Source organism: Pseudorasbora parva, chromosome 3 (genome assembly GCF_024679245.1).
Source record: "Pseudorasbora parva isolate DD20220531a chromosome 3, ASM2467924v1, whole genome shotgun sequence".
Lineage (NCBI taxonomy): Eukaryota > Metazoa > Chordata > Actinopteri > Cypriniformes > Gobionidae > Pseudorasbora > Pseudorasbora parva.
The window spans coordinates 27,615,429-27,641,000 of record NC_090174.1 but is presented as its reverse complement, the minus strand read 5'-3'; the positions used below and the strand labels follow the sequence as shown (position 1 = coordinate 27,641,000).

Here is a 25,572-nt window from a genome sequence, read left to right as displayed (position 1 = left end):
TGACTAACCAGAATAATCAAGGTTTTTCGTATATTTTTTATTGCTACGTGGCAAACAAGTTACCAGTAGGTTCAGTAGATTGTCAGAAAACAAATGAGACCCAGCATTCATGATATGCACGCTCTTAAGGCTGTGCAATTGGGCAATTAGTTGAATTAGTTGAAAGGGGTGTGTTCAAAAAAATAGCAGTGTGGCATTCAATCACTTAGGTCATCAATTTTGTGAAGAAACAGGTGTGAATCAGGTGGCCCCTATTTAAGGATGAAGCCAACACTTGTTGAACATGCATTTGAAAGCTGAGGAAAATGGGTCGTTCAAGACATTGTTCAGAAGAACAGCGTACTTTGATTAAAAAGTTGATTAGAGAGGGGAAAACCTATAAAGAGGTGCAAAAAATGATAGGCTGTTCAGCTAAAATGATCTCCAATGCCTTAAAATGGAGAGCAAAACCAGAGAGACGTGGAAGAAAACGGAAGACAACCATCAAAATGGATAGAAGAATAACCAGAATGGCAAAGGCTCAGCCAATGATCACCTCCAGGATGATCAAAGACAGTCTGGAGTTACCTGTAAGTACTGTGACAGTTAGAAGACGTCTGTGTGAAGCTAATCTATTTTCAAGAATCCCCCGCAAAGTCCCTCTGTTAAAAAAAAAGGCATGTGCAGAAGAGGTTACAATTTGCCAAAGAACACATCAACTGGCCTAAAGAGAAATGGAGGAACATTTTGTGGACTGATGAGAGTAAAATTGTTCTTTTTGGGTCCAAGGGCCACAGGCAGTTTGTGAGACGACCCCCAAACTCTGAATTCAAGCCACAGTACACAGTGAAGACAGTGAAGCATGGAGGTGCAAGCATCATGATATGGGCATGTTTCTCCTACTATGGTGTTGGGCCTATTTATCGCATACCAGGGATCATGGATCAGTTTGCATATGTTAAAATACTTGAAGAGGTCATGTTGCCCTATGCTGAAGAGGACATGCCCTTGAAACGGTTGTTTCAACAAGACAATGACCCAAAACACACTAGTAAACGGGCAAAGTCTTGGTTCCAAACCAACAAAATTAATGTTATGGTGTGGCCAGCCCAATCTCCAGACCTTAATCCAATTGAGAACTTGTGGGGTGATATCAAAAATGCTGTTTCTGAAGCAAAACCAAGAAATGTGAATGAATTGTGGAATGTTGTTAAAGAATCATGGAGTGGAATAACAGCTGAGAGGTGCCACAAGTTGGTTGACTCCATGCCACACAGATGTCAAGCAGTTTTAAAAAACTGTGGTCATACAACTAAATATTAGTTTAGTGATTCACAGGATTGCTAAATCCCAGAAAAAAAAATGTTTGTACAAAATAGTTTTGAGTTTGTACAGTCAAAGGTAGACACTGCTATTTTTTTGAACACACCCCTTTCAACTAATTCAACTAATTGCCCAATTGCACAGCCTTAAGAGCGTGCATATCATGAATGCTGGGTCTTGTTTGTTTTCTGAGAATCTACTGAACCTACTGGTAACTTGTTTGCCACGTAGCAATAAAAAATATACTAAAAACCTTGATTATTCTGGTTAGTCACATTGTACTGCTATTATTTTGAACAAGACTGTATATATTTGTAATAACAATCCCGGGAGCCGCCATCATTGGGAAATATAAACAGTGTGACGAATCAACGCATTTCACTCAAATAAACACATTAAGATAAAACATTATTGATGGCGTTGACGCATCATTCCAGCTCTAATTCAAACTAAGCGTGGACATCATATGGATGGAAGCTAAGAATTCTGTCTACCTCAGAGAGAACACTCTCTATGTCAAGGAATCTCTCTCCAAACACGCTGAGAGTCGGAATAAACTTTGGCCCCTTGTCCTGGCGGCTCAAATGGAAGAGAAGAAGGCTGATTTTAGAGGTCCCTTGCTCTGTGCTGTCATAAATAACGAGAATCGTTGCCAGTTCAGCACAGCATCCGTAAACTGACTCCAAGTTTCTAACCGCATGTAAGGTTCGATTTTCTTTTTTTTTTTTCATGTTTGCCGAGTTCAAATTGTTGACATTCTTCTAAGAGCCTTTCGATCTTATTCTACTGATTCCCTAATCCTACTTTTTGAATCCAAACAGCATAACAGAACTTCCAAGTTAGGTGTTTAATACACTCCATGGTTGCCATTTTCCTTTTCTTTCTTTTTCCCCTAATTTTTATCATACTTTTATTTGTTAATGGACAAATTCGAGTTCAACCAGTTGAACATTGTTTCTTTAAATGTGCAGGGCTTTAGAGATAAGAAATTTAAAGATAAGAGATAAGAGATAAAAAATTTAGAATTTTTTTAAAAGAAAAGCTGTTTTCTGTTTATAGATTTCTGTTTGTAGATGTTATAAGGCATTTTTATTTATTCTTGCAAGAGATTCATTCGTCTGCTTCTGATTCTAAATTTTAGAAAGCTCAATGGGGTAATATGGTTTATTTTGTTCACGGGTAAAATAATAATGTAGGTATTCTTATCTAAATTCATAAGTTTAAAGGAGATATTCTTAATTTTTAATGAAGTCCCTGATGATTTAATGGATAGATTTTATAATTGATTCCTTATAAAAAGATCAATCTTTAGTGGATTTGTGGCGCTACTTTAATAGTAATTCATTTGAATATACATTGAGCAATGCGTCTTTAAAATTTTATATTTGCCTATTTCTTATTGTATCCAGTCTACTACAACATGTTCAAGTTATTTCCCATCATTATGCTCCCTTTTCAGATCTACTCCTAATTGAGTTGTCTTTACAGACTGTTCATAAACCCAGCTCCCTCTGTGAATATTGGAAACTAACAACTCGCCACAAATATCTTAATTCATAGAAATCAGATTATGCATCTAAATGGGAGTTATTTAAATTCAAATTAAGAGAATTAGCTATCAGGAGAAGTAAGGAATTAAAGAAGGAGACAGATTGAAAAGAAACAGAACTCTTAAAGGGATCCCCTGGTGTTGAGACTTGTATGGCTTAATATAATATAAATTATGTCTCTTACTGAATTATGTAGTAGAAACCCATGAAAGATCTACATTATTTAAAAAAATCGATTTTATATTTGGACCATGGGTGGCGCCATTTTGTTTGCGTTCTAGGTTGATGACGTAGAATGGTTGAACTCCTTAATCAGCTGGCGTTACCCGTAGCTATTTTTACCACAACGCAACTCGAAAATTGTTTCAGAGTTAAATAAAACCAATGAATTGCTTTGTAATTGTACTTGAATACTTGTACTTGACTGTTGAAACTGAAATTCAGTTTTCTAATTAAAAACAATCGCTGATTAGCTCTCTTAAAAATACTCTCTGAGTTAACATTAAAACTTAAAGTTCAATCAATGATTGTACCCAGGTACTTAAAATTTTCAACTACTTCCACAGGCTGACTGTTAAGTACAACAGGGTTGATGTTACTGGCCCCTCTTGGTTTCGTTTGTATTATAAGTTATTTTGTTTTAGTCACGTTAATTTCCAATTTAACAGTCTGACACCAATCCTGCAATAAAATGACTTGGCTAAAATAATCTTCCTCATGTGCTGCATTATTTTCTGTGAGAAGTCCAACCAAGGCCATGTCATCAGAATATTTAAGTAAACTAACATTGGTGCTGTGCACAGTCATATCATTTATATAAATTGAAAACAACAAAGGTGACAACACACAGCCTTGTGGTGCTCCAGTATTTATAACAAGCTCATCTGAGTAGACCCCAGTCATTAAGACTCTCTGAGGGCGGTCAGTTAAGAAACTTCTAATCCAGTGAATGAGCCCACCATTCACATTCATCCTATGAAGTTGTTCTAAAAGAATGTCAGCTTGCATAGTATTAAAAGCAGAAGTAAAATCAGTAAAAAGAACCAGAGAAAGTGACTTTGTTGCAAATGTTTAGCTATTTGATTTACAAGAGTAAGAGTTGCGTCCTCTGTGCCCCTATGTGACCTATAGGCAAATTGAACGGGGTCAAGTTGATTCCCAACAGAAAACATAAGATGAGTGCTGACCACTCTCTCCATACACTTAGCTAAGAGTGGAGTGAGTGCCACTGGTCTAAAATCTCCAAGGGCTATAGTCCTAGAGACTTTAGGCACAGGTATTATTGTGGATTTCTTCCATGAATTTGGAAAAACACCACAATATAGCAAAATTTGAGTGAGAACCCCTTTAAACTGCTGAGAACATACCTTTAACATCCTTCCTTGGATGCCATCAGGCCCAGGGGCTTTGTTTGGTCTAATTTTAGAGAGACATCTGGCTACTTCTTCTTCAGAAAGCTGTATATGTTAATAGCTACCAATCTGATCACAGGTTATACTGCAGCCTATTTTATGGTCTCTCACATCATATCTTCCATAGAAGATGTTTAAATCATTAACAAATTTACCACAATCTGCCACATTTACACTTTGTTTTTTTCCTTCCCTACCCATTATTGTGGTTAATCCCTCCCATGCTTGTCTTGCATTGCCTGTACAGAATCTCTGTTCAACTTTATTCTTAAAATCTTTTTTTTGCTGTAAAAACCTTATGTTTAAATTCCTTCTCTTTCTCCTTTACTTCATAATTTTCTCCTCTCAAAAAATGCAGCCCTTTTCTCATTCAGACTAGGTTTAAGATCCTTTGAGAGCCATGGCTTGTTATTACTTAACACCTGAACTTTCTTAGAAGTGATAACAGTTTCTTCACAAAACTTAATATAGCATGTGATTGTGTATGTTAATTCGTGATACTCAGAGCATGTGTTAAAAACATGCGCCAATCCGTAGAGTCAAAACAATCTCTGAACTCCTCCTTCTCCTCCCCATCCTCAGTCCATTGACGTACAGTTTTCAGTTGTGGTTTTTCACGCCTTACTTTCTGTCTGTATGTTGGAAGGAGATAAATGATGTTATGATCTGACTTACCAAGAGGAGGACGACTCACTGCTTTATATGCGTCTGGGATGTTACCGAAGCACTGGTCCAGAATGCGAGTGGAGCGAGTGGGTGTTGTGACATACTGCTGTAGAGTGGGTAGATAAGGTGACATGTGTTGAAATCCCCCAAAATAAAAACTGTCTGATCTGCCGATCGGGAGAGCGCAGCATTGAAGCTTTCAGTTATAATTTCCGCTGCTTCTTTATTATTAGGCCCTGGAACACAACAAGGATGATGGTGATTTGCCTGAACTCCCGCGGATGGTAAAATGGCCTGATAGATACAGACAGCAGTTCATAGTCTCTAGTGCACACTCTCTTGAGCACTTTAAATTGTGATGCCCATGCACTGTTAATATACATGCAGAGGCCTCCCCCGATGGATTTTTGAGATGACACCTTATCACAATCTGCTCTTATAGAGGCCCCCCCTCGAGCCTCTTTTCTTCCTTTTCCTGTCCTGGGCTTTTCTGTGAGGTATTGCTGATACATGACTTAAGTCCACAGGCACAGCATCACTCCATAAGGCAAAAAGAAAATCCCTCGAATATGTAATCACTGGCGACGTACGTATCTGGTGTTTACTTCCCTCATGGTTCCTGGCTAGGGCAAAGTTCTCTCTTATGACAGCATATAGAATAAATAAGATCACCACTGCGTGCAAGTAATCAATTTCCATGTTGATTGCCTCAAGGACATTAACAAAACATAAGTAAACACACGATTAACTCCGAAAATAGGAGATCTGCAAGCCCTCTCTGTGGCACCCTCGTGCTCACCCGAGGCCGGGCTATATTCCTAAGGTTCCATCCAATCCCATAAGACCTATCGTGCTCCAGGCCTTTTATCCTCCTCCATTTGTGACGTCAGACCAGGAAACACTGAATCTGCTTTGCCCGGTTCGGGCTCTTGATACATATGTCCACAGAGCTGCCCTGTGGAGGAAGTCCGAACAACTGTTTGTGTGCTATGGGCCACCCTCGAGGGGGGGTCCGGTGTCAAAGCAGAGGATAAGCAAGTGGGTGGTCGAGGCCATCTCACTCGCTTATGTTGCGGTCGGGCAGCCTTCTCCTTTGGCTGTGCGGGCCCACTCTAACCGGGGTATGGCGGCCTGATATGGCGGCCTGATATGGATGATATGGATGAAATGAATATAAGTTAAATAGGTGCATTTGTCAAAATTGATGGTCATGGAGAACAAATGCTCTTTTTGTACGGTACACAAGGAAGACTTAGCCCCAGGAAATGTTTTATCTTTTAAAAATGTTATATGATCTTTTACACAGAGAAGCAAAATGCTTGATTATGTGGTAAACTTCTACATCTTGGATGGAAAATATTACATCATAAACAAAAAAATTGCAAAATGCATACCTAAATGTAATTTATTCTTAATACAGATGGAATCACTGAAGAATTTATTAAAGTTTGTTAATGACAAAAATGTAACAATTAAACAAACATTATGGAGTCTTTATATTCACTCAGAAGTTCAAACACAATATTCTTTTGATGGCTGCACGCTTGTTTCTCTGGCACATAATGTCTATATTTTCACAATATCAGATGCAGACACATCCAAAGATGAAAGCTTGAAACTAACAGTGTTTCTGATAGTACATCTTGCCTATTTTCTAAGTGGGCTTCTCTCTCCCTCTCCTTCAGAAAGTGGGCTGTGACAGGGAAATTGGCTCCAATAAGGTGGAGGATAAGTGTGGTGTGTGTGGGGGTGACAACTCCCACTGCCGAACTGTGAAAGGAACCTTCACCCGTGTGCCCAAGAAAACTGGTAAGATACGTTCCTCTTTTCTAGGCATTTATTTTACTTAACTCAGGCAGTTCTTTATTCTGGACTTCAGCCGTCATTAAACATCCATCCATCCATCCATCCATCCATCCATCCATCCATCCATCCATCCATCCATCCATCCATCCATCCATCCATCCATCCATCCATCCATCCATCCATCCATCCATCCATCCATCCATCCATATATATATATTCACAATCACATTCACAGTCACATTCACACTTGGACGTGTCATTAGCTGCTTTTCCACTTAGCTGCTTTTCCAGTGCGAGCCAGGGCAAAACCAAGCTGCATTTCCACTTTTGGGCTAAAGTCGAGTGCTTCACTAAAGCCTGTACCAGCCTGTAACACACCTCTCAGAAACAACTTCACACAAACACATAATTTTACCAGCAAATGTAAGTTTTATTAGAAAACTGTCAGAACAAAATCAATGCGAGATCGCAAAAAAAACATAAAAAACAGCCGTTTGTTGCCATTTTTGTTGTTGATTTAAAGATATACATCCCAAGAATCAATGTTTTACCACATTTTTACAATAATAAGTGATAATAATTTGATCATAATGAATACATTTCTGTCAAGATTGCTCATTAGCAAAATCCCGTTAAGACCTATATATAAGTCTTTGACATTAGTCATACAGAAATAAAGTGATATTTAGTAATTTCACAAAATAGGACACATGCACATCCTTATTTAGTTCCATCTATTTCTGTTTATTTTTAGGTCAATAAACATTTACAATCCCAGTTATATTTTCAGTCAGAGAAACAGAAGAAGCTCCCGAAAAACTGGAGTTGCTTTATTTTATCCTGTATGCAGAGCTTAGTTATCAGACAGTTCAGTATAAAAAGACCTTGTAATAGCCTCTAGGATTTGTCTGATTTTTTCAAGCATACAGTATTTTTCATGTTTTCTATAGTAATGGTTGGCGTGCATAGTCTTTTGCATTACATATAAATAGTTCTGCCTTATACAATGATCAGAATCCACATCAGATCACAAACAGTAGTTATTTCAAACACTTGCTGCTGTCTGAATATCTTTTCTTCTTTAATGCTGATTTTAGCTGGTATATGAAATCCTCCATAGCGCTGCCGTCTCCTGACTCAGATAAACCCCACCTCTGTTTGTAACCACTCCTTAAACCCAAGTTGGCCTGCTTTGGACCAAGGTATTCCGCAGACCAGAAAACTCTGGCCATTGACCCCAGGGAAGCCCAGACAAGGCCCAATCAAGCACGGGAAGTAACAGTGGAAACGCGGCAAATGACTCTCACAAACCCCTACTTGACCTCTTCTTTTTTAGGTCTGTCACATTTCACAGTGTTACCAGCTGAAATACTGATTCTGTATTTACATTTTTACTCTTTACACTTTTCCTCTGGCACCACAGAATGAACGCATTCAAAAGTACTGTACTGTTCTTGTTGCATTTATACATAAATGACCATGCGCAGATGTCCATTAGATCCACTCTATCTACATGTATTCTTTATCAAACAAATCGGAGGTTTTGCCTACATGTGAAGAAATATGTTCATTCATATTTCTCATTAATTTGTCATTGTACTTCAACTGTAGTTAAAGAACCAGACACATCTGAGACTAATGTTCACCCAGTGAGACAACACATCCACCCAGTGTAAACATCTATCTTTCTCTTCTGACCGCTGGGGATCAAATCACTAGAGGCAGATGTTATTACCAGGTGTAGGAATGTTCTCAGTGTGTGCTGTCTGAGTTTTCGTTATGTTTCATTGGCATCAGGAGATACCTATCTGTTTAAATTTCTCAAAGTATTCTCAAAGCTAACAAGATGGTGTTTGGTTCACTATTTTTTGGAGGCCTGTCCATAGACATAATGGTTTTTATACTGTACAAACTGTATGTTCTATCCCCTTACATTAACTCTAACCCTAAACCTACCCATCACACAAAACTTTAAGCATTTTTACATTTTCAAAAGAACTCATTCTGAATTATTTATAAGCTTTTGTACCCACATGGACCTCAATTTAGGTCCTCACGGGAATAGAAAAAACATGTCCACACACACACACACATTGTGTTCCCTTTCAAAAGCTACACTAAATGCTGCGTTGCTTTTAGCACTTTTGGGAACATCTTTATCATGACCAGCTGTGAATATAGTGTGTAAACACGTCAATTGATTTGACCCAGAGGTATTATAGCCTCAGTTGGTGATGTCACCAGAGTCCATGATTGCCTTCAGCTCGATTGGCACATCAACTGCTTCAAGTTGATGGCTGCATTTCTGGCCATGAAATACTTTCTCCTTCAGTTGAGGGGCTGTCATGTCCTAGTGCTAGTGGACAACACAACGACAGTCTCTTAGATAATTCAACAACAGATAGCGAGGGAAATTTTTCTCTTGGCCCAGGACAAGTTCCTCTCACTCAGGGCAGTCTACATTCCAGGGCAGTTGAATGTGAGAGAAGATTTACTGTCCAGACAGAAACTCCACCCAGAAGTAGTCAACCAGATCTGGACCAGATTTTACTGAGCAGAAGTTGACCTCTTCACCTCTTATCAGACAGCGCAATGTCCCCTCTACTTCTCTCTCAGTCATACTGGGTCTGGATGTGATGGCACATTCTGTGAGATGGCACATCCTGTTCTAGCCAGGGTTTTGCCAACAAGGTTCTTGCCTCTTACTGATAGCGTTGGCCGAACAGAGTGTGGTTCTCTGAGATAATATCACCCCTCATTGGCTCACCGGGGGTGATTCCTAAGAGGAGGGACCTTCTGTCTCAGGCAGGGGGCACAATATTTCATCCCTGGACTCACCTGTGAAAGCCTTTATGTTTGGCCCCTGAGGGATACCAAGTGAGGGACACTGGGCTTTTGCATGATGTTATTTAGACCATTCTAAGTGATAGGGCTCCCTCCGCTAGGAAAATGTATGCCAATAAATGGGGTGTCTTTGAAAGGTGGTGTTGATTAAGACCTCCTGTAAGAACCAAGTTCCATTCATGGGACTTAGCTCAAGGGTCTGGTTCCCTTTGAAACCCTTTGAGTTTTTTGTCTGAATGACATGCACAACTTTAAAGACTCATGACTCCAAAACTATAGCAAGGAGAGTCAAATGGTAGATATCATTTGTTAGCAGACTTGTTTTAGTATATTTGGACAATCTATTGCTGAGAAACTGCTTATGAAATACTTTTTTTAAAATATATTTTTTATTTATTTAATTGTACATTTTTTTTATTTATTTGACATGCAATAACTCGGGGAAGAAATATGGTCAAAGCCTAATTCTTTTTTGATGATGTTCCATCATATGTGTTCTGTATCTGGATCAAATTTTGTGTTGATAACATAAAGTAATCAAAAGTTACAGCATTGGGAACAAATGTAGCATTTTTGTTCAATCCTTGACGTTTATAAAACTGTTGTTTTCTAAGTGACATTCGCAAATTTAAAGACTCATAACTCCAAAAAAATGGCCGTGAAGCCAATGCTGAAGCAGTCTCATATGAAGCAGGCCGAGTGGTGTTACTGCCGCCACGGCCGCCATATGCCCCAGGAGCCTCTGAAATTTTTTCAGTGGAACCACAGTCCTGCCTTGAAACTTGTTCAGGCAGTTCAGCATCAACTGGACGCACTCCTCTGTGAGGCACGCTGTCCGCTCGACCAAATCCAACTCCATACCAAGAGAAGAGATCCTCTACACACGGCGAGTTTGCTCTTTTCTCAGTTGACCCGAAGACCCAACTGGCTGAGGTGTCGGAGCACCAGGTCCCTGTGTTCACACAACTGTTCCCGGGACTGTGCTAGTCGTCGAGATAATTGAGAATGCGAACGCCCTGTTCTCTCATGGGCACAAGGGCCCCCTCCAAGATTGGCCATAACCCACTGGTTTTCTTGAGTACAATGAAGTATGGGCTGTAGAAGCCTGTCTTCATATCAGCTGGAGGGACCGGCTCTATCGCCAGTAGGACTGCGACCTCCGCACACAGGACATGTGTGTCTGCAGTATTCACCGAGGTGAAGCGAACGCCCATGAACCTGAGAGGACATCGGGCGAACTGAATCAAGCCTGATGGTCCAAATGAACCAGCGAGACGGACTGGGAGCTCTAGCCAGGCTCGCAGAGACCGAACAAGTGGGATCATCAGGACCACCGGCATACCCACCGTGGGGCAGCGAGGTGGACTACAGGCACTGGCCTTGGGTGGCTGTCTCGTGGAGGCAAACCGCAGTGAGGTGGGAATGTGCTGTGCAACACATACCTGATTCCACGGAGGGCAGAGAGTCCGCGAGGAGGCTGTGGTGTGTCCCTGCATCATCCGCTTCTGCCTGCTGGCGAAAGAGGAGGAGGATGATTGTGGTCCAGTGTTTGAGCGGCCACAACTCTCCAACTCTCTTTGGCATTACATATCCAAAGTAGTTCCATACTGCTGTTGACTCTGAATCTGATTCAGCAAAGCACACACCATTACACAACAGCCCTCTAACCGATGCAGCGATTGACATCTGATCCTCAGCTGGAGCCCTGAATGAAACGCTAGGTTCCCCCATAAGAAGGACCAGCAATTCCATCCAGAAGCTGCAAAGCTTGCAGTGTGCTAGAGGGGGAGGAGCCCTAAGGGGTTGGTTCCCAGAAGAAGCCCCACCCACCTCAGGTCACCCCAGTCATTACACCAAAGTAGACCTCTCCTGTTGGCCACCAGAGAGGGAGCTACAACAGGAAATAGGCCAGGGGACAGCACACATAGAGCGCCGAGCGAGTGCTGGGTTGCCGTGACAACCCGTGCTGCAGCTTAGCTGCTCGACGGCACACAACACGCAGATAAGCGAATGGACCGTCCGGGTTTCCCCCGGCGGCAGCTCTCGCTGATCTCCACAGTCTCCCAGAGTGTCGAGCAGACCCGTGGCTGTGCTTTTCAACATGAGTTGCGGCTGGCCAACAACAAAGGGGACTTAAGCTTCCCGGAGAAAGAAGAGTCACAACCGGCACGCCGACGTAGTCATGTTCCTATTTGAAAACATGAACCACCCACGAACGCAGTCTCAGCATGCTGCCCAGACATGTGAAACAGTGCTCATGGCCGTCATTGAGGACAGGGAACAACCGCAACCAGAAACACACAGGTAGAATGTCATCTTTAAAAAGACACAAGCTCTATCTGTGTAGCTCTTTTATGTAAAATGCTTTCTGGGGGGATAGTCGCAGCGACACAGACAGGGAATGTGAGCAGCCTATCGTGCGCGCTCTCTTTTTCATAGAAGGCGATCTCTTACCAGCCGTGAAAACGGCTTTTTAGTGCTCTAAACAGTGCACCGAACCAGCTGTGAGAACAGCCTTTTGTTTTTGTTCAATAAAACAAAATAGAAAGAGAAAGAGAGAAATATGACCCCGCTGTAATGCCGTCACTCCAACACCAAACGAGGAGAGATCCATCTGAAGAGCTTGACTCGTTATGTTAACACACGCTTGTAGAGAGTGATTTCAGGACAATCCATTCACCACTCGGCTCCGAAGCAAAAGGCTAATTTGATGCAAGCACCTGTGCCTCATTTATACCCGCGCTGCGTGGCATGAGCAGCTGGTGCAATCATTGCCTGCCAATGTGCATTGTTTTGTTTAGTTACACTCAAAGTATATTGGCTCTTGCTAGCAAGATTCCTATTCATCGGTACTCCGACGTGGCGTCGAGACTGAATGGGAACCGACTGAATGGGAACTCAGCACTCTTTAAGAGTTGATCAAAATGGATAGATTTATTGGAAAGCTGAGATTCTAAGCTTTATAATTATATATATTTTGTGTTATTACATTCAGGGGTTGCTTAGTAACTTTTTTTAAAAAAATTCCGCAGGGTGGGTGGGTGTGGGGAGTGGTTGTACCACGGACGGTAGATTTCGGGCTTAAGGGGTTAAAACGTTTTTGTGATGCGGTGGGTTGGTCACATTTTGTCCCCATAATGTAGTGTTTACCAGGACACACACACGCGCGCACACACATATCACAGCATCCCTAAACCGAGAAAAAAACATCACACTCATGTAAATCAAAAGGGGAATGTGAATGATAGACAGCTGGAATGCATACTGCATACATTAAACAGTAAATACATGAATGCCAAGAACATTGACATTCAGGACCACCAGGCTGCTTGATGCGGGACGTGCTTGGCTTACCTGTAAACACAGAGAAACAATAAACAGCATTTATTGCATTTATATGAACTACCAGAGCTTCCCTCAGGACTAACACTAACACTATCACTCTAACTCAACAGTCTACTTTGCATACAAACTGCATATGGTTTATTTTTAAATGATGTCTTTTTTTCCCCAAGACACGGAGGAGAAGGATCCTGGTTTTGTTGGAACCAGTCTCACTCCTTTCAAATGATGTGGTTTTCATTATTCAACCATTCAACCGTTCACACTAATTGTCGATCAGCCAATTTCTATCACTGACATTGCCTGACAGAGAGATTCAAGTACTATTGGCAGTGAATTCAATTTGAATTGAACAAAATTTTAAAAACCAGAACATTTATTATCCAATGAATCAGAATAGATGGACAGAGGCAGAGCATGCTTTTATTTGTGCAGTCCATCACAAAAAAGCCATCAGTTAAGGGGGGAGTGGTGTCATTATTATTCACCCAACAGCAGTAAGGGATAAAAGCACGGTAGTCGATTAATTGGTTTCCTTAAGGAACCATCGCTTTACTTTTTAATGGTGTCTTTCAGTTGTGCAGCCTAGTGGGAGCTTGAGACTCACACCAAAACTCATTTTATAAATAGATCCCCCCACTGTGATTGCTTTTTTCAAAGAAAGTTTTAATTATATGGTGTTTTGACACATTATCACCATGGCTGGTAACATTACTGTAGTGCAGGGGTATTAAATTGAAGTTCCAGAGTCCAGCCTTGAAATTTCCTTCCCAGGGTCCAAAGAGTTATAATAGTTGACTGCGTTTAGATGACCAAATAAACCCTACAGGCACATTTGCGATGTTCAATTTAATAGGTTGCCTATCCTACTATTTTCAAGATTTAAAAAAAAAAAATATATATACTTTATGTAAAATATAAATTTAATAGATTCACATCTAAAATGGGCTTGATTTTTACTTCTGGTTTAAGCACTGCCCACTCAGTGACAGATTTTTGTCATTGCAACAGTAAAAGGTGTGAGTAATTTTTCTTTTCTAAGAAGTGGATGCATTCATTTAGAAAAGGATGTGATAAATTGATTTAAAAAAAACTTACAGTAAATAAATGTATATTTGTCACAGTAGATTCTAGTTAAAATGAATTCTGAATCATTTCTGAAGGATTATGTGTCACTTAAGCAATGTCTGCTGAAAAAGTTTATTTTTTGGCTTCACAGAACTAAATTACATTTTAAAATATATATTAAATAACCATTTATTACCATAAAAATCATTATTAAAAAAAAAAAACATAATTTTTCTCAATATTACAGTTTTTACTGTATTTTCAGATTTTTAAAAAAAATGCAGCCTTGATGGGCATATGAGACTGGCTTAAAGAAAAAAAAAGAAAAAAAGAGAAAAAACTCTAAACCCTAAACTTTGGAACAGTTGTGTTACCTCTGCAGATTTAATAGCGTCACTGCACATCCCATGTAGTGTTTTCATTGATTAATCCTATTTTTTTTACTTCATGGTGATTAGAGAGAAACTTGTGATTAGAGAGAAACTTAAATGCACAAAGAGGAAGGAGATGACATCTTTAAAATTACTGGGAAGCACTGTCAATCCCTCCGTATGCATTAGCTAATTTAAATGCAGTGTACTTTACTACATACAATGTTTCAGAGCTGTGCCTGCTCCGAACAAAAAATGATGTGATGATTACATCAGTTAATTTTAGCCTAAATGGGCAAATCACATTCTTAGAATAATTATAATTCAGGCCTTGACATGGACCATGTGGGTCTGGCACAATATATCGTTCAAGTAATTTCAGAAGCTGCCTAATTTTACTATTGCATATACACAGATAACAGGACAAATGTGTCTAAGAATATGGATTAATCTGTGTTTCTGTTGCCTTTGTTGCAACTGAATGATGTGATATGGCATTATTGAGACAATGTACTTTATTATATAGGCCCATCTTGTTTTTGGCATGATTTCTGGTTTCTGTTTTGCAGATGTGCCTCAGTTTTTATTATGAATACTCAATGTGCAATCTCTTGAACTTTAATTAGCATGGTGTCACAAGTGCTGTATTTCCTTGTGACCGTGAATTAATGTTTTATTCTGGCTCTAACCAGAATTTCCATGATGTTTACATCATGATCCTGTCATAAAATATGCATCAGAATGGGGGATTGTACATAATTTGTGATGCTTTGTATCACAAATTCCTTATATTATACTTAATTTTTATCATTGAGACTTTTAACACATTATCTGCATGAACTAAATCGTCATTTTTGACTTTTCTAACTCTATCTTGTTATATTTTCAATTGATCACTTTTTTAACAGGAAAAAAGTTAAGCAAGAGATCCAAAAAAGAAATCCCTGTGTTGGAAAACACAACCTGCAAGTATCTTATATTGTCTAATCCTACACTTCTCTTTCCTGCTGTACTGCTGTCCTTTGCATTGAGCATAGCTAGTAGCTTTAAAGGAATATTCTGAGGTTGATATAAATTAAACCCTATCAACTTCATCTGAGTAATGCTGTCTTTTACCATAGAAAATAACTTTGATTCCATAGCTTTGTTTCTAAAACCCAAAGAAAAACATGTTTTCAGTAATGCATTTACAATGGAATGCACTTACAAATGAATTGAATAGTTTAGAAGTAAAAATGTGAAGGTCATACTTTTCTTGAAGCACTGGAATTATTTAGTTTTTTACATCTCACACTCGCTCAGAATTGCATGATATAAAGTCACAATTTTGAGATATAAACGTGCAATTCTGAGAAAAAAGTCTCTTTTTTCAACCTCAGAATTGGATTTTAAAACTCGCAATTGTGAGTTTATATTTTGCAATTCTAAGAAAAAAAATCTGAATTGTGAAGTTTTTTCCTTTGTATTTACAAAATAATTTACATTTCTTTAGTGATAGACAGCATACTACAGATAAGCTTGAGTTAAATTTAACTCAGAATCTCCCTTAAAGGATTGACATAAAATGTTTTGTTGTGCAAACTCGACTTTACTTAAATGTCTATTGAAGACGGCTCTTACATTAGAGGCATAGTTCACCCCAAAATAATTTACCATCATTTTGTTCCAAACCTGTATGCTTGCGTTTCTTTTGTGGAACAAAAAATAAGATATTTTGAAAAATGTCTCCAGTGTTGTTTTTTTGCCTGTACAATGCAAGTCATTGGGCGTCCATTGACCCAAACATTCTTCAAAATATCTTCTTTTGCGTTCCATAAAGATTTGGAACAACAATGAATGATGACAGTATTTTCATTTTGGGTGAACTGTCTCTTTAAAAGTATTGAAGCGCTTACACTACATTCTAATTTCAAAATAGGATAAATATAATATTATTGACATATTATGAAAATAACATGCACTCAAGTGAATCTAATATGCTCTTTCTCTCCCTCATGCACACATACTGTATAGCTGTATAGCAGTATTCATATTCTTTAATCTCTCTTCTCCTTCCTCAGCCCTATTTTTTTATTCCTGCTACTTTTAGACCTGCACTACAACCTCTAACTTTATTAGGATTTCCCAGCAGCCCCGTTCTTTCCTGCAGATGTCTTCCTGTCCACATTAATTGATTATAAAAAGTTCCCAGCAGATGCTGCCTTAAATGACTTTATCTTCTATTGTAACGATTAGACTCCTGGCTACCATTTTACATAACACCGGTGTCTCAGACATGCGTCATACTGCCAGAAACAGTCTACCTTTAGTTTAGAGGCATTTAACATGTCAATGACAAAGAGCGTAGGACAAAATGACATAACAAATCATTCTGATTCTGAAGGGAAAACAAGAGGAGCCTTCTTGCTGCCGAAAGGAGCTCGGAATGTGTATCTGAATGAAACGGAGGTTTCTAGAAATGTGATGGGTGAGTGGTCTCACGCTTTGCAGAGGAATGGGCATTCGTAGAGAAGGCGGCATTAGTGTTTTGTGTTCTTGTGTGATGTATTGCAAACTGATTCAAAGCTCTGCCATTCAGTGTCCTTCTTAATTAGCCTCACATAACAATCGTTCATGGTTTTCAGTCTTGTTTCACCTGACATTGTTATATGAGCTTCTGAAGGATCATATATTCACATGAATGTATGATATGAATGGATGTGGAACCTTCTGTCATGTCTTGGTGTTTTCCCCTTATAGGCTTGTCATGACCCTGCTAGATGGACAGTTGTAATAGTCCTACTGTTCAAATCTAAAAGCTTTAGCGATGTACTACTGTAGAAATGCCTTCTAGTGATGCGATGTCCACCTCTGCAAAGATCAATGCATATTAGAATTCTTAGCTAACTAATTGCTTCTGCCATCTCTCCCTTTGCCTTTTTCACCATTGCAAAGGTTACCTAAAGATGTTTCTCATTCCTCCTGGGGCTAGACATGTGATCATACAAGAACATGAGGCTTCTCCTCAATTTCTTGGTAAGTGAAATCTGTCCTCATGTTTCCCAGGCTAAACGGTAAGAGAATCAAATGCATGCTAATGTATTCTGTGCACAGTACAGGGAACTGTGCCTAATGGCTCCATGTCACTTTAATAATATATATCCATCGCACCAAACAGAATTATGCTCCCAGATTTTAGAGACAGTCACTGTCCACCTCAGTTTTTCTGTAGCATTGTGGACCACAGTCCTAAAAGGGAATGGGAATGAGGATTTTCAAGCCGTGGGCACCTTTTGGAAAATACATTGGCTTTTAAAATAGCTGTTTACAAGTTACGAGTGAAATAATGTTCATTTCACAGCATAAAGCTCAAACATGTATTTTAAAAGCAGTTTTTGATTTTAAGGCAGAAGTTGTTAACATTTTGTACAAAAACTACCCACTGTGTGCTTGTCAGACAACATTTAGCAAAAGTTGTTAAAGCATTTGAGGTATGAATGTATTTAATTAATGTAAAAGAACATTAACAAAACATTAACACTTGACCATGTTTTCATTACTAAATTATTCAGCGTTTTAAACGAATTAGTTGAGTCAAAGATTTAATGATCCATTCATAAACAACTGCTTAATTCCTGAACGAATCAGCCGTTTGAACAAATAGTTTGAATAAATGACTCACTCATAAGACAGTCACCTGCCTGTTTTGTGTTTAAAAGTATTCTTTCCAACATTTCTTATTTATACATTTAAAAAAAATTAAAAATCTCAGAAATGTATTTATTGCAGTTGTAATTTTTAAATGAAAATTATTTGATTTGATTTGTAACATTATCATTGCTATCAAAATCCAGTGTTCGGCACTTTGCGTACGTGAGTTTTTGTTGTAGATGTCTGTCTTAAAAAAAAAAAAAAAAAAAAAAAAAAAAAAAATATATATATATATATATATATATATATATATATATATATATATATATATATATATATATATATATATATATATATATATATATATATATATATATATATATATATATTGTTGTGTACTGTGCTAATTAATTGAGATTTATTATCTATCTGTGGAGCCATGTATCTGCTTATTCTATTTAAAAAGGAGCCATTCCCAGTGTGGCGGCATTGGTATTCTCATTCCCATAAAGTATGAGTACACAGCATCAGATTTTGAAGAGGAACATTTTGGGTTGCTTGACTGTAACCCTGGTTAGCAGGAACAACTGATACCTGTTTCATGTCTATTTATAGCCTCTGACAAGCCCATTCCATAGAAATAGGCAACACATTCTGTATTGTGTGGGCGGAGCTAAAGAATGACGAATGTGCACAAAGCGGTGACGTCCTCAAGCGTGGAGAAACCCATCGCTCTCAGCTAATACAGATAATGATCCACAATCAAATCTGAGGCTGAAATAAATTGAACAGGAGAAACGGCAACATCAGGATGTCCGTCTCTGTGGTATGTACTGTATTTAGGGGCCTTTGTGTGTCTTTACGCACAGTTTATGAGGACATGATTCAGTTTATGGACTATTGTATGTGACTAGACCTTAGAGGTAGCAAGCAAAACGGTTTAGCACGTCAGAGTCAGACTAGTGTTATACAGAACAACAATCGAGTAACCGTTAGCGCATTTGAATGACGAAGCACGCGATCGTTTTCGTTTACTGATGTTTACTCATGCGACGGTAGCCAATAGCAGAGACATTTGAAGTTGATTTACTCACCGGCTGCTTCCAAAGCAGGACCGAAACATTATCGCTGGGACCGCTCTGTCAAAAACACACTTCTTTGGTATGATTTGGTGAAGTCCTGTGACAGCAGTGACCGTGGAAATCCACTTTGCGACGCGACTGAAGAAGCGATGCCTTGAAGCTTCCCGTCATTTCTGCGTTCAAATCGGTTCAAATGCAGCGCTGCCTTCCCGGAATGCTGTGCTGAAGCGTTGAAGTCGCTCGACGTCACCCATAGGAATAAAGTGGAGTGCGGCGCGTCATAAGTGTTCACGGACGACTGGATCTGCACCTGAGAGACTGTTTACAGCGTGCATTTCCTCTCTCTCGATCTAGTCACGCGCGCGCGCACCCTACCGGGAGAAGAGCCCGTACAGCCCATACAAGGACCTTCCGATCTATTTAACGTCAAGTAGACCCATACTCGAAAAAAACTCGCCGAAACTTGTGAGAAACCGGAAGGAGTATTTTTAACACAGAAATACTCCATCAAACGTCCAACATTAGTTTTTGAAACTTTGTCTATGTTTAGGATGGGAATCCAAGTCTTTAAAGGTGTAAAAAGCTCAGTATGCATGAAACAGCATTTCACCCCCCCTTTAAGAGTCTTTTGAATTATTTGAATGAGATATGAATGAGTTCGTTCACGGGGCAGCGGGATCATCATTTCAGCAATTAAAACATCAAGATCAACTCTGTTCTTCACATGAAGATATCGTATGGCTTCAGAAGACTTGGAATGCAACATGAGTTAATACTTTTATACTGTTTTGGTCAGATTTTGCAATAAATACTTGTGACTGTACATTTATTTGCCTGGTATGTGTTTTATATTGTTAAGATGTGGGTAGTTTTAGGGTAGGAGTTGGGTTAGTTGCTCCAAAATATAAAAGTAGCCTTTAATTATTAATAAAATCATGTCTGCTTTTACAAACGCAAATAATTAAATGCGTCTGTGTATGACGCCAAAGGTTTCTCATTGAAATGAATGGAGCACCCAGCGCGTCGAAAATTGACGATAAAGGTACGCCCAGTTCGTTGTGACGACAAGGGGTCCGGGTCAAGCGTCCATATGTGACGATTTAGATGTGAGAATGTGTTGAAATAGGGCCTATATACTACGAAATTAAAATACATTTATTTTAAATTTATAGTGCAGCTTTTTAATGAGGCAGCAATTTTATGGACTAACAGACGCTCAGTAGAAAGTAACACGATTTGCAGCAATAAACTCCAGCCAGAAAGTCATTTTATGCGGAACCATATAGCGTTATTTCATCGTGTTGACTGTCATAACGAAATGTGGCACGCAGTTTGAAAGCTGAATGGAGAATGGCTGACAACCGCAGCAGATGGAAGCATTTACTGATGCACTGATCAGGGAGTCAGCCCATTGACTTATGTCCTGATCAGTGCCCTGACTACTGAACTAGGGAACTGATTGAGACGCAGGCAATATGGTGGGGAGGGGGGAGGGGCTTTTTTCATAATTTTGAGCTTCACAGAGTTGTGTCTAAATGTACACAGAGTTAAAAGAGAGAAAGACAAAATTATTTATTAGCCCATTTGATTTCATTTTGAGAATTCCATACAGACAGTAATTATCACTTTGTAATGCACATAATTAAATGAACTGCACTAAAGTCACTTTTATTCTAAGAATATTCCCCTTCTTGAAAGTGCTTTACCATTAATGTACTGTTGAATATTACTCCTTGGTAGGGGAACTTTTAATTAAACACAACCTTATTTTAATTAGCTAGATACAGTAAGTCGTTCAATGCCTTACTTTACTGCCCTAGTTAACTTTCCAAGAGGTCTTCCAAAGTTAATGTTTCTATTTCAGTATTTTTTCCCCTTTAGAGGTGCTTAATAGCTAATTGATAAAAAAATTCTGTTATCCATGTATTTAATTTATCTGATTGTAATATTTAGATTCATTTGCATGTAAAAATGCTATTTCCATCAAACCGAATACTTAGAGTAGAGTATGCTAAATTGAAAGGCTATTAAATTAATATAGGCCTGAGGGATCTGAAAAAAAAGAAATTACTAAATTGATGTACTGTAGGCAGACATGAATGTACGTATTTATGTATTATTTTAGTTTTAAGTGCTGTTTAGTGTATTGTGATGTTTTAATTGATGTGGGATTAAATGCTGTGGGATGCAATGCCATAAAAAAAAAAGAAATTTCAAGAATAAAATACAATTTAAATTGAATGAAATAACCCGTTTCTGTCTCCATTTGATTTTTTTCCCAGACATTTTAGATTTGTTATTGGGATAAAAAAAATAATAATATTTGCCTTATAATTAAATATATGTGAACAATGAATTAAGGAATATATATTACATGTGAGTTCTCATCAATAGTGTCCTTGCTTGCTCTGATTAGTTTTATGATTAACACCTAAACAATTTGTCAGTCATCAAATGGCCATGCTAATTTTAAGGCAAAATTCACACAAATATAAACATTTATGAAAAACAAAAAAACATCTCGGTTACATATATGGTAACCCTCGTTCCCTGAAGGAGGGAACAGAGACGTAGGTTGGATGTCAACGATGAATTGGGATCACTTCTGGGAGCCCCTATCAGCTTCAAGATCTAGAGAACGGGCCAATGACTATTGGCGTACGAGACTTGCATCTCGCACTCCGGCCCGCAGCGTGGGCATAAAGCGGAAGAGATCGCAACAAACTTTTTTTTTCACTGAGGAGGCGAACTAGTGACTCGGCCTGCAGTGATGGTAAAATAACTGTGGCGACGGGACCACCGGGGGGCCGCTGCTGAAGCCACATCATGCCCAGAGGGAGTTACCATGTGGAGAATATACATATCGACTGGCCTTGGGCAGTAGAACAAGTCCCAGGGGTGGCCCCGGCCATTGTAGGTGGAGCAACACGAGGGAAAGACACAGCTCGCCGTAGGGAGAGCGTAATAATGGAAGAATACACATATGGGAACACCCTGGGGGTCCCAACATATGGAACCCAGCCTAACACAAGTTGCACCAATGCATATAAGTGTTAGACCTGGCATCAGACGCTCCACCACGTCCGACTGCCGTGCGTTGTGGAGGACTCGACAGGGTTTGCCATTTTGGGGAACTCGACTGGAGCATATAAGCAGAGAGTCTGTGCAAGAAGGCTCACTGGGGGAGACCCCAGGGCCAGCTGTGTGTGAGGGCATCAGATCCGAGGGTCCCCACAGTCTGGAAATATAACTGGCAATGGGCTGTGTCCGGGGCGGCATATAGGTCTAACTGTTCTGTGCAGTCCCGAAGCGGCTCTATATCAGCGAGATCACCTGGGGATGGAGTCTCCACTCTCCCGGGAGCACTGGCTGTCATGAGAGCTCGTCACCGGCACGATTGAGCAGGACAGGAATGTGAATGGCACGAAGCAACCTGTGATGCTTCTGACTCCATAAAAGCAGATGGCGGGCGAGTTGTGACATGCGATAGGAGTGTAGACCACCCTGTTTGTTGATCTACGATGATGTACTGATGTCAACGGCCGCAATGCTGTCCATATGGAACAGGACGTGCTTGGCATGTAGCAGTGTTTTGAAGCGGCCCAGCGCAAGATGAACTGCTAACAACTCCATGCAATTGATATGCCATTGCAGTTGATGCCCCGTCCACAGACCCGAAACTGCAAGCCCGTTTTACGTGGCACCCCAGCTGGTGGATGAGGCATCCGTGGAGACAACAGCATGCCTGGACCCTTGTTCTAGAGGCACTCCTGCCCATAGAAATGAAGGGTCCGACCACGGGCTGATAGTTTTGCTGCATCTCGGCGTCACTGAGGCATGGAGGGACCTGCTGTGCCACGCCTATCTCGTCGTGTAGTCAGCATTGAAGCGGTCTCATATGGAGCAATCCGAGCGGCATTACTGCGGTTGCGGATGCCATATACCCCAGGAGCCTCTGAAAATATTTCAGTAGTGCTGCCATCCGCGTTTGAATGAATTCAAGCTGTTCAACACTGACTGGACGTGCTCATCTGTGAGGCGCACAGTCAGGTTGACCGAATCCAGCTCCAACCCAAGAAAAGAGATTCTCTGCATGGGGCAGAATTTTCTCTTTACCCAGTTGACCCGAAGCCCCAACGGGCTGAGGTGAGTGAGCACCATGTCCCTGTTGTCACACACATGCTCTCGGTGTGTTCAAATCCTCACCCAGTCATCGAGGTAGTTGAGGATTCGAACACCACGCTCTCTAATGGGAGCAATGGCCTTCCCAACTTTTGTGAAGACACGGGGGCGACAGGGACAGCCTGAAGGGTAGAACTGATATTGATATGCTCGTTTAGAACTGATACTGATATGCTCATTCGTTGAATGCAAAGCATAGGAACGGTCTGTGTCGAGGAAGAATGGATACATAAAAGTACTCGTCCTTCAGATCAAGAATTCCAGATCCAAGATCGACTGTAACCTGCCGCTTTTCTTGGGTACAATAAAGTATGGGCTGTAGAAGCCGGTCTTCATATCAACTGAAGGGACTGGCTCGATCTGTCCTTCGCCCATAGGACTGCAATCTCCGCCTGAAGTGCAGGGGTTCCATCCTTCGACACAGAGGTGAAGTGGACACCCCTGTACTTGGGGGCATGGGGGACACCGGGTGAACTGAATCAGTAAGGTAAGTAAGCAATAGCCAGGCCCCAAGCGACCGAAACCAGTGGGACCAACGGCACCACAGACGTACGAGTAGCGGGGCAGCAAAGGCCGCTTGTGTGCCTTCCAACACAGCTGGCATCCCCTGCTGGCGATTGAAGAGGCGCCTGAGGGTGGGCGGCGTTGAACACCACCAAACGCTTTCTCTTGGCACCCAGCGGTATCAGAACTGCTCTTATAAATTTTGAATTTAGAATTTTGGCTACCACTGGCTGTTTTTAACACCAGTGGCAGAACAGAATTTACCAGTGGTTCTCCACCCAGTCCTCCTCTGGTAGCAGCTCCTGACCAAATCTAGCTTACCCTTCCAGCATGGAAAGCATGGCTGTCAAGTATGAATCTTATTCAGCATGAGCACTCACTATTATAGTGGGAATCTCAGCATCATCTTCATTTTCAAACCAGAACAGCCCTCTCTCCGATGCAGCGATTGATATCTGTCCTCTGCTAGAGCCCCTAATTCTAGGTTCCTTTTTTTGACCAACGAAGGGACCCAATCCTGTTTGAGGTCTCATAGTCTCGACAGTATTTCTAGAGCGCCAATAGTCATTGGCCCGTTCTCTATATCTCGAAGCTAATAGGAGCTCCCAGAAGTGATCCCAATTCATCGTGACATCCAACATACGTCAAATGTGACCGACTGAAAGAGAACCAAAAAAACAAACAAATGTGTAGTCCCTTGTGAAGTTCACAAGCTGTATGGTGACCATCATTTTAAAGTCAGATTTTGTAAATAACTTACATTTCAATTTAGTCTTCTTTGATCTATGATATGGCTTGGAAAATAGTGTACTAATTGTATGGACTACTAAATGTATGAAGCTTTTATTGCTTATATAAGCTTTTTTTTTTTTTTTATTCTGTTCTTACAGTTCCATTGTCACCATTTACTTTTGTTGTATACAGTAGAGGAGCAAAACCTTTTGACATTCCACAGATTTTTTTTTTTTAAAGTTAACATTTTGTGATATGCAGCCCTTTTTTTTCTCTGGCAAAAATAAACACAAATTCATCATATTAAACGTGGGAAATCAAAGGTCAAATTTGATTTCATTGCATGAAACTTTTGCACAGTTCTGTAATTCAGTAAATCTGTAAATTCATTATTATTTTAAAACATTCCGGACCATGTTCCCCATATTTAATGTTCTGGAACCTAAACAAATTTTTCACATTACAAGTGACATTTGATGACTGTTAGCAATGGTGATTGTCCTGAGGTGTGCATGGCTTATGCGAAAGCTTAAATATACCGATCGTCCAATTTGATTGAGATTTTTTTGTTATCCTCTTATCCCTGAGATGACAAAGAGTTGTAATTAATCTCTGAATACAGCTATCAAGAACCAAGCAACAGGACATTACATTCTCAATGGCAAAGGAGAAGATGCAAGGTCTCAGCGCTTCATTGAAATGGGAGTGGAGTGGGACTACCTCATCGAGGATGATGTCGAGACTCTCCACACTGATGGTCCACTACAGGATGCAATCGTTGTTCTGGTAAATAAACTTTCTGTAATTTAATTTGAGGCTTAAAAATGTGATATTATTATAAATTATTATTATTTATCAATTCTTCAAATGAATATCTATTTTAATACTGTACATTATAATGTTGCAATGCCTTAGATTTTCTTGAAATGTACATTTATTTTAATGAATGATATATATATATATATATATATATATATATATATATATATATATATATATATATATATATATATATATATATATATATATATATATATATATATATATATATTATATTTTAGTTTATTTAATACATTTAAAT

General features: G+C 39.7%; 1 protein-coding gene across 3 annotated transcripts in view; it reads left to right on the top strand.

Annotated features, from left to right (window-relative positions):
• adamts3 (ADAM metallopeptidase with thrombospondin type 1 motif, 3) overlaps positions 1-25,572 on the top strand; it is a 190,500-nt gene that overhangs the window by 139,969 nt on the left and 24,959 nt on the right. For 2 of the 3 annotated variants that reach the window (XM_067438268.1, XM_067438270.1), the window contains 5 exons: positions 6,616-6,739; positions 15,270-15,326; positions 16,745-16,828; positions 17,296-17,376; positions 25,114-25,277. In XM_067438268.1, coding sequence (XP_067294369.1) covers positions 6,616-6,739; positions 15,270-15,326; positions 16,745-16,828; positions 17,296-17,376; positions 25,114-25,277 — 510 coding nt within the window. The remainder of the gene's footprint in view (positions 1-6,615; positions 6,740-15,269; positions 15,327-16,744; positions 16,829-17,295; positions 17,377-25,113; positions 25,278-25,572) is intronic. The other variant, XM_067438269.1, reaches the window with a different exon arrangement.